Raw genomic sequence first — 10,193 nt, forward strand, 5'->3', positions numbered from 1 at the left:
TGTATACCGCTTTACCACAACCTCTGGTGTTTCTGCCCTGATAGTGGGACAGGACATACCCAGGGATGGTGATGGAGGAAGCTGGGACATTGGCTGAAATGTATGATACTGTGAGTATGACTATGTCAGGCTGTTGCTTGACTAGTCTGTAGGACAGCTCTCCCAATTTTGACACAATTCGCCAGACAGTAGTGAGGAGGACTTTGCAGGATCGACTGGGCTGGGTGTGCCGTGGTCGATGCCAGGTGCTCGTCCTGTTTTATTCTTATTATTGTTTCTCATAGCGGTTTGTAAAAACTGAGTGGCTTGCTAGGCCATTTCAGAGGACAATTAAGAGTCAACCACATTGCTGTGGGTTTGGAGTCATATACAGGCCAGACCGGGGAAGGGTGGCAGATTTCCTTCCCTAAAGGACATTAGTGAATCAGATGGGATTTTATGAAAATCCGATAGCTCCCTGGTCAACATTACTGATACCAGCTTTTTATTCCAGATTTTTATTTAATTAACTGAATTTAAATTCCCCAGCTGCTGTGGTGGGATTAAACATTAGTCCAGGTCTCTGGATTATTAGTCCAGTAACATAGGACTCAATTTTACTCAACCCGTTTTTTGGCACACTTACCTTAAATGTGGCGACTTTGCACGCTGGAAACGGCGCTGGAAAAAAGTCGCCCCATCCTGGCCGCTCTTCCGAGTCCCTGGAGTCACAGCGTGGCGTGCATTGTGCAGTGGGGGGCGGACCAACAGGCCAGCGCAGAAAGCATCGCCGGCAGCTGCGCGCATGCGCAGTGAAGTCTGCACGCATGCTCCTGCCCTCCCAGCGTGTCCTGCGGGCTGTGAGCTGGACCTGATGCTCGCAGCCCCTGTCCCCGGCCAAAGGGACGGCCTGATCTCGTCTCACCCTATCCCCGGCCGAGTGGTCTCCCGCACCGGCCGGCCGGCCCGCTTTGTTCGCGGGCGAGGTACGACTTGGTTTTATTTTTTATTTATTGATAGTTGTGCTTGAGAGTTTTGATTGGTGGGAGGGGGAAGAAGAGGAGAGTTTTTTTGGCGGTGGGGGGGAGAAAGAACGTTTGGGGGCGGGGGGAGAAAGCGTGTTTTGATGCGGGGCTGTGGGGGAGAAAGAGTGTTTTGATGGGGGGTGCGGAGAGAAAGAGGATTTTGATAGGTGTGCAGAAAGGGAGAAAGCGTGTTTTGATGCGGGGGTGTGGGGGAGAAAGAGTGTTTTGATGGGGGGGGGCGGAGAGAAAGAGGATTTTGATGTGGGAGGTGGGGGGAGAAAAAGTGTTTTGATCGGGGAGGGAGAGAAAGAGTGTTTTGATAGGGGCGCAGAAAGGGAGAAAGAGTGTTTTGATGGGGGAGGGGAGAGAAAGAGTGTTTTGATCGGGGCGCAGAAAGGGAGAAAGAGTGTTTTGATCGGGGAGGGGAGAGAAAGAGTGTTTTGATCGGGGCGCAGAAAGGGAGAAAGAGTGTTTTGATGGGGGGGGGTGGAGAAAGAGTGTTTAGATGGCGGGGGGGAGAAGAAAGAGTGTTTTGATGGCGGCGGGGTGAACTTTAAAAAAAAAACTTGATTCTGTCATAAAGGCATAAAAATTTCTTGTTGATTGATTGCTTATTACTTTTTGTGATTTGTTTAGTGCTTTGTAAGTCTTGGTGCTTTAAATGTACTAACCTGCACCGATTTCTTCACTGCCCGCAATGTTTTTCAGAGCTGGCCACATATGCTGACCGAAGTCGATTTGGAGTAAGTTTTTGCTGGCCAAAGTGGAATAAATGGTGTAAGTGTCTGGGAACACCACCTTTTGAAAAAAAAACTGAACTCAAAAAAATCGCACCTAACTGACTTACTCTGGAGCAAATTTTGGGGGGAAAATGGCATGTTTTAACTTACGCCAGAAAAAACAACTGATTCCAAAAAAATTGATGCAAATCATTGTCAAAATTGGGCCCACAACCACTATGTTTAGATGTTACAACAAACCCATAGATACCTGCACATGACCAACCCAATGAACGATGGCGATCCTCATACACGCACTGAAGCATCCAGAACTATTAAAAAGACACTGACTCATAAACAACAGAGGATTCAATTAACCTTTCAAGGTGGCCATTACCTGGTCCAGGCAGAGCACGGTCAATGGGGTGTTCTCTCCGTCTGCCTGCCTCTCTTCACAGCTATGTCCATGCCCCGACTGTCCCTGGAGCATTGTCTGCTGGTATGTTGGAGGCTTTCCGTGACAGGTGCGCACCAGAGGGACTGGAGTGCAGGGTGTATACAGAGAACTAAATTATAATTTGAAAAGTTTTTATGTTACTTTTGTCACATTTGAACTTATTGTTCATTCCCCTTTATAAAGGGGACACATATGGTTTAAGATTTTCCCAATTGATTTGCCTAAAGAGTAGCGGATTTATTTTAACCTGTGATTCTGGATATCTGAACTCTGTTTGAGGAAAGTTAGGACAATTTAGATCCTCATTGAGTTGTCAGCCAATGGTGCTCGTTCTTCAAAGATCTGAGAGTCCATCTCCCCTATCCCTTTAGTTGATTGGTGCTCTGAGAGGCTGCAACTTCTGATTGGGTATTGAGGGCTGTCACTCATGATCTCAACTGCCACACCCTGGATTATACCGAAGCATAAATACAGGCTTTTAAGGTAAGTTACATCCCAGTTTGTTGTTTCAACAAAGTTTAGATTTGTATTAAAGAATCAAGATGGCTTCTCAAGTGTGTCAGAACTACCACCAGGATTGTGAGGATGCTGTCAACAAGCAGATCAACATGGAGCTCTATTCCTCCTATGTTTATCTCTCGATGGTGAGTGTTGTACATTTGACCACTTCACAATGGAGACTATGTAATGTGAATTTATTAAATTCGGTGCTGTATCCAGCCCACCTATTCTGAGTATCTTGAATCTTAACGACTCACTTTCCTGGGCTCTTTTGAGCTTGTGGTTAAGTTATTTGGAATACATTCTGCACTCAGTGCATGTATTTCAGAACTTGTATCCTTTATAATAAAGCACTCCATGGACTTTCATTACCTTGCTTTTTTTTTTATTGGAGGATGTCATCTTTTAAAATTTGAACTTGGACATTTAGAAAGGAAGTTCAGAAGTATTCTTTCCTGTAAGGGTGGTGGAAATCTGGAACCCTTTCTTTCCCATCCTCCTACAGCACACAAAAAATGGCTTTGATTCTGGGCCAAGCTTTATTATTGAGTTAGGGTATAAAAATATTGTTTCTGTGACAATATACATACCAGTTCAGTGAGCCTTTGAACCCTTGAAAAAAAGCAACATTTTGAGATTGAATTTATGTACAGCACACATAATGATAGGCCTGTGAAATAATGCACAAAAATACTTTTCTGATTTCTCCACAGTCCTTCTACTTTGACCGGGATGATGTTGCCCTGCGTCACTTTGCTGAGTTCTTCAAGGAGCAGTCACATGAGGAACGTGAGCATGCTGAGAAACTGATGGAATTCCAGAATCGGCGAGGAGGACGGATCATCTTGTCTGACATCAAGGTTGGATTCAATAAATGAGTGGCTTTCTGTCTGGCTCCTCATAGACTAAATGTTCCCATATGTGCTAAAGCAATTGGTTCCAATTTACAGCACACAGGCCATTTGGCCAAACTAGTCTTTGCTGGTGTTATTAACTCCACACGAGCCTCCTCCCACCTTGCATCATCTCACCCCATCAGCATATTGTTCTCTTCCTTTCACCCCATGCACTTCCCCTTAAATACATCTCTGCTATTTGCCTTATCAATATGGCTCCAGTTGTTGTGATCGCATCATGGCAAATTTTAAATTCTAATATATGTTCATGTTAAAATAGAATTTGGTTGGACTCCTAATTTCCTTCAATACTTTCTAATGATTGTATCATCAATTGTAAATAAACTGTGGAATTTTCTCTCCAGAAACCAGAGCAGGATGAGTGGAGCAATGGTCTGGAGGCAATGCAGAGAGCTCTGCAGATGGAGAAGAACGTGAACCAGAGTCTGCTGGCTCTGCACAAACTCTCCACTGGGAGCACTGACCCTCATGTAAGTTGTTAATGATTTAATGTGGGCTTTTCGGTCCCACAGTCTCCAATTTACCTGACTGTCATTGGGCCTAATTAAAAGATCTCTATGCATAATAGCTTTGTGTAAGTCTCCCCCTTTTTTTTTGCTGGTGAGCAGTGGGAAAGGATGGGGGAGGTTGGCCTACTGTGGACTGTGACTAGTAAATGTGTCCCAGTGATCCCAGGATCTGAGCACCTACCTATTGTGCAGTAAATTTAATCTAATGCTGTAATTCTATCTATCTCAATTGCACCACTTGACTATCCTCCTGTTCGAGGATTAAAATACAAACTCTTAAAGGGGAAGCTGACATTCCTTGATATCTACTGCTGGACATAACTAGCTTCCTTCTTTCAGTTATGTGACTTCCTGGAGACCCACTACTTGGATGAACAAGTGAAGATGATCAAGAAGCTTGGAGATCACATCACCAACCTGAAGAGACTGGGAGCCCTTGAGAATGGCCTGGGAGAGTACCTGTTTGACAAGCACACACTGGGGGAGAGTGACTAAACTGACTGACGGGATTTGTTTAGTACTTTGTATTCCTAAAATTTAAACTCCTGTCCTGTAGGCAATTAGGGCTTATGACTTTGTACAAAGAGCTGTGTGACCTGTGTGCTTGATGTGAAATGTAACATAACTGTCAATAAAATGTTCAACATTGGACTGGATTTTGTCATCTTGTATATTTGAGGTGGTTGCTTATTTTTCAATTAACATAACGTGGTTTACATCAAACAAGAATTACACTGAGTTGTGTAACAGGTTTTTTTTTTATAAATTAAGTCCTATGAAATTTATTTTTCCTCTGGTGTATATCCATGTATTGAGTTGGATACTCCGACATGTGTTCCTCGCTCTGAACTCAGGACTGTGCTAATGGTTAACTGTTTATCTACATAATCACCTAAATATATTGGGTCAATGTTCACCCCACTCCATGCTAATACCTAAAAACAGAAGTAGGAGCATGCCCAATTGCACCTTGAGCCTGTTCCACCATTCCATAAGATCATAGTTGACTGACAACTGCAGAGGCAAGTGTGAGTGCCTGAGTCAAGGTTAATCAAATTTTGCCTTGATTTGACGCCTTTCATACAGGACAGCCCAAAGGTGATTGTATGTCTAGTTCTGTAATTTTAGTTAATTTTTGTTGCATAAGAAAACTGACACTGGGTTAAGCCTAAAATGTTGTACTATGTGTTGTCCTTTCCCACTATAAGTTCCGAGGTCTAGGAATCAGGATAGAGTGAAAAAACAAACACCCTACATGGTTCAAGGGTGTTTTTGTGACCGGAAGGCTGTATCCAGTGAGGTTCCGCAGGGCTCAGTGCTGGGTCCCTTGCTTTTTGTGATATATATCAGTGACTTGGACTTGAATGTTAGGGGTATGATTAAAAAGTTTTCAAGTGAAACTAAAATAGGCTATGTGGTTGATAATGCAGAAGAAAGCTGCAGACTGCAGGAAGATATCAATGTACTGGTCCGATGGGCAGAACAGTGGCAAACGGAATTCAATCCAGATAAGTGTGAGGTAATGCATTAATGGAGGTCTAACAAGGGAGGTAATACACTTTAAATGTACAACACTGAAAAGTGTAGAGGAAAATTGGGACCTAGGAGTGCAGGTCCACAGATCCCTGAAGGTAGCCGACCAGGTAGATAAGGTGGCTAAGAAGGCCTATGGAATATTTACCTTTAATAGTCGAGGCATGGAATACAAGAGCAAGGAGGTTATGCTTGAAATGTATAAAACACTGGTTAGGCGGCAGCTGGAGTACTGTGTGCAATTCTGGTCACCACATTACAGGAAAGATGTGATTGCACTGGAAAGGATGCAGAGGAGATTTACAAGAATGCTGGACAATTTTTGCTATGAGGAAAGATTGGAGATGCTGGGTCTGTTTTCTCTGGATCAGAGGAGGCTGAGGGGGGAGCTGATTGAGGTGTAGAAATTTGAGGGGCCTGGATAGAGTAGATAGGACAGACTTGCTTTCCTTGGCAGAGGGGTCAACAACCAGGAGGGCATAGTTTTAAAGTAATTGGCGGGAGGTTTAGAGGAGATATGAGTGGAAATTTCTTCACCCAGAGGATGGTGGGGGTCAGGAACTCACTGCCTAAAAGGATGACAGAGGCAGAAAGCCTCACCACATTTAAAAAAGACTTGGATGTGCACTTTAAAATGCCGTAACCTACAGGGCTATGGACCAAGAGCTGGAAAATAGGATTAGGCTGAATAGCTCTTGGTCGGCCGGCGCGGACACGATGGGCCAAAATGGCCCCCTTCCGTGCTGTAAATTTCAATGATTCTAACAACAAATCCAAACTGCCTTTCTCCAGTGCTAACCACTACCTCTGACATCACTTGCACCCTCCATTTACTCGACACTCAGTGTGAGCTCATAGACTGCTCTACCCCTACATAGTCATCTCAGCTGCTTCTGTCTCACGTTCTTCCACATAGGCCAATGAGGCCAAAACAGGAAAGAGAAAATATCCATGTTGAGTATAGACCCATCTTGTCTCTTACACTCGGTATATTTAACCTCCTAATGTCCCATGGTTCAGTGAGTATTAGCATTCTAGAATATGGTGTCACAATAGGTTAATGTCTTGCACTATTCTGTAGAATTTGTCGAGTGCGATCAGCTCAGCTTAAATCTATTGAACAAAAGTCTTACCAACATGAATCAGGCACTTATTTTTAAAATTATCTTCACCACCACAAACTGCATCCCCTAGCCACCGACTCCATCCCTCTTCCAGGCCATTTGACCCTGATCTGAGATTTTAGCCTCATATCCTCTCCATGATTGACATGGCCCTTGACCATGTGCGTTCCATTTCCCGCAGTTCTGCTCTCAGCCCTTTCCCTCACTCGCAGAACCACGATACAGTTCCTCTTGTCCTCACCTTCCACACCACCAGCCTCCACGTTGAACGGTTCATCCTCCTTCATTTCTGCCACCTTCAGAGCGATCCTACTAGCAAACACCTCTTCCCTTTCCCTCATCTTTCAGCATTACGAAGGGACCTCTCCTTCCGTGACACTCTGGTCCACTCCTTAATCACCTACAGCACTCACTCCCTTTCCTATAGCACATTCACGCAAAAGTGCTGGAGATGCAACACCTGCCCATTTACCTCCTCCTTTCCCACTGTTCAGAGCATCAAACACTACTTCCAGATTAAACAGCAATTTACTTGTACTTCTTGCAATTTAGTATACTGTATTCACTGCTCACAATGTGGTCTCCTCTAAATTGGGGAGACCAAATCTTTTTTGGAAGTCATGTGTCAGTCATGCGGACGATGTGGCTCATCCAGCGGAGCTGATCGAGCGTGGTCAATGCTTCGATGCTGGGGTTGGAGGCCTGAGCGAGAACACTGATGTTGGTGTGCCTATCCTCCCAGTAGATTTGCAGGATCTAGCGGATTAAACGTTGGTGGTACTTCTCCAGTGTTTTGAGGTGTCTGCTGTACATAGTCCATGTCTCTGAGACATATAGGAGGGCAGGTATTACCACTGCTCTGTAGACCATGAGCTTGGTGCCGTGTTTGAGGTCCTGGTCTTCAAACACTCTGTTCCTCAGGCGACCGAAAGCTGCACTGAAGGCGGTGTTGGACCTCGTCGTCGATATCTGCCCTTGTTTACAGGAGGCATTGGGGAGAACAAATGCAGATTGGGTGACCGCTTTGCAAAACACTTCTGTTCATTCTGCAAACTTCCAGTCGCCTGGCACATTAATTCTCCACTCCCCTCCCACTTTGACCTCTCTGTCATCGGCCTCTTACTCTGTTCCAACAAAGCTCAACATAAGCTCCTCAGCTTTCTATTCGGCACATTATAGCCTTCTGGACTCAGCATCGAGTTCAACAATTTCAGACCAAAACCTCTGTCCCCATCTTTTTCAGATGGCAGCTGTTGATGATCCTGTTGCACCCATTTACACCTCTTCTCGACCCATCTTTTGTTCCTTTACTTGTCCCATTGCATCTCCTTTTGCTTTGTACTTTCATACCTTTTGTCATTTAATCACTTCGGCCTTCCACCCAATCATAAATGTTATGCCCACAATAAATCCACAGGACTGCATTATAAACTCAAACTGTTGTGACCTTGGTCTCTTTATTCAGACTCCAGACTGAGGATGCAGCATGGTGAATCCCCTTTTATACCTGCTTGCCCCAGGGTGCATAGGTGACTCTTAGGTTTCCCACAGGTGTGCTCCCTTGTGGCAAGTCTTATATTTTGGTAAGGTTTACATACATACATAACATCACTCCCCCCAAAGTCTTATGTACAAGTTATTTGTAAGTTGAGGCGATCTGGCGCCCCGTGTCCCCGGGTCGATCACCTGGGTTGAAGTCCTGATGTGGCGGGTTCATTGATGGTGAAGTTGATGGTGTTGGTGGGTCGATGGGGGCCAGGTTCTTTCACAATGGTTCCTGGTTATCTGCAGTTCGCAGATTTGGGCTTTTCCAAATGCTTTACTCATTAGCGCGGTACATGGTTTCATAATCAACTACTCCGTTTTCATCACATACACTCTGTTCACCCACTTGGCTAAAGCAGTGCTAGCGGCCCAACTGGGGCCCTGAACATGGTCTACATCACTTAATCTGATGTCGCGTGGAGGGGCAGTGCAATTATGGTGCATTCTCTGCTGATTGCACATAGAAGGCTCGGTTCTGAGTGATTCTGTCTGGTGACTGCGTTGCACCCAGGCTAGCCGGGTCTGTAGTGAGTCTACCGTGACACGCGTGGTGCTAGGTTTAGTGATTTGGGCTGCCTCCTACAAGCTATTTTCGCTGTCCCTGAGGTCTGGCAAGCCCAGGATGGCCACAATGGCCTTGAGACTATTGGTAGTGGCGCGGGGCCTAGTTGTCCCCGTGGAACTTAGGCCATAGTTTGGGGGCCCCGGACCACTGACTGTGTGTAGCCATCCTGCCTTACTTTGCAACGTTGGGATGGGTCTTTCTTCTCTGTTCTGTTTGGAGAAAGAGTCAGACTGAACAATGTGAGCTTAAAGTAAAGTGTGAACTTAGTTTTTTATTGCAGGTCTCCAGAGTGCCTCTCCAATCTGTGAGGCCTCCTAAATACCTGTGCTCCCAAGGGATTATGGGATCCAGGGGATGAGCCCTCTGGTGGCTGTACAGAGCATATACAAGTATACATATATAATAACACTCTCCCCCAAAGCCAACAGTGTAACAATTTACAATGTGAGTCGATCTGGGGCTCTTCTTGCCCTGGTTGATCGTCTCAGTGTGAAAGCTGGTGTTAGAGAATCAATTGTTGGGCCCTCACTGGTCTGCCATGCAGCTAGCCTTGCTGGGCTGCCTAATGTGGTGGGTCCTGCTGGGCTGCTGTGGATGATGGGTTCTGCTTCGTGGTCAACCGTGGTGCTGGTTGGCACTGGCGTGTATGTTGTGGGGTCAAAGAAGGTAGGGTCCAAAGTGGATTGCTCAGGATAGTCCATGAATCTGAGTTTGATTTGGTCCAAGTGTTTTCGGTGAATGAGTCCATTTGAAAGTTTGACCCGAAACACCCTGCTTCCCTCTTTGGCCACACAGTGGCGGGAAGCCACTTGGGATCCACTTGTCCATAATTTAATACAAATACAGGACCATTGAATTCAATTTCGCATGACACATTGGCGCTATCATGGTATGCACTTTGTTGAAGCCGCCTGTTCTCTACCTGTTCATGCAGATCAGGGTGAACTAACGAGAGCCATGTCTTAAGTGCCCTTTTCTTGAGCAGTTCAGCAGGTGGGATCCCAGTTAGCGAGTGGGGTCTCTGGCAGTAGCTAAGCAGGACTCGGGATAGGCGAGTCTGCACTGAGCCTTCCGTTACCCTCTTCAAGCCCTGCTTGATGGTTTGCACTGCTCTCTATGCCTGATCATTGTTCATTGGTTTAAACGTGGCAGATGTGACATGTTTGATCCCTTGCTGGTCATGAATTCTTTGAACTCAGCACTGGTAAAACATGACCCGTTGTCGCTCACCAGCATATTGGGTAGGCCGTGTGTGGCAAAAATGGCGCGCAGGCTTTCATTAGTGGCAGCGGACGTGCTAGCCGACATTATCTCACATT

At 45.5% G+C, this 10,193-nt stretch overlaps 1 protein-coding gene across 1 annotated transcript; it reads left to right on the top strand.

Moving 5' to 3' along the window:
• The first annotated feature begins 2,722 nt into the window (after window positions 1-2,722).
• LOC139262185 (ferritin heavy chain, oocyte isoform-like) lies at window positions 2,723-4,602 on the top strand. The gene is made up of 4 exons (XM_070877330.1): window positions 2,723-2,824; window positions 3,395-3,541; window positions 3,943-4,068; window positions 4,447-4,602. Exons 1-4 carry the CDS (start codon window positions 2,723-2,725, stop codon window positions 4,600-4,602), a joined length of 531 nt encoding a protein of 176 aa, XP_070733431.1.
• The last annotated feature ends 5,591 nt before the right edge of the window (window positions 4,603-10,193 follow it).

The sequence above is a fragment of the Pristiophorus japonicus genome, chromosome 4 (assembly GCF_044704955.1).
Source record: "Pristiophorus japonicus isolate sPriJap1 chromosome 4, sPriJap1.hap1, whole genome shotgun sequence".
NCBI lineage: Eukaryota > Metazoa > Chordata > Chondrichthyes > Pristiophoridae > Pristiophorus > Pristiophorus japonicus.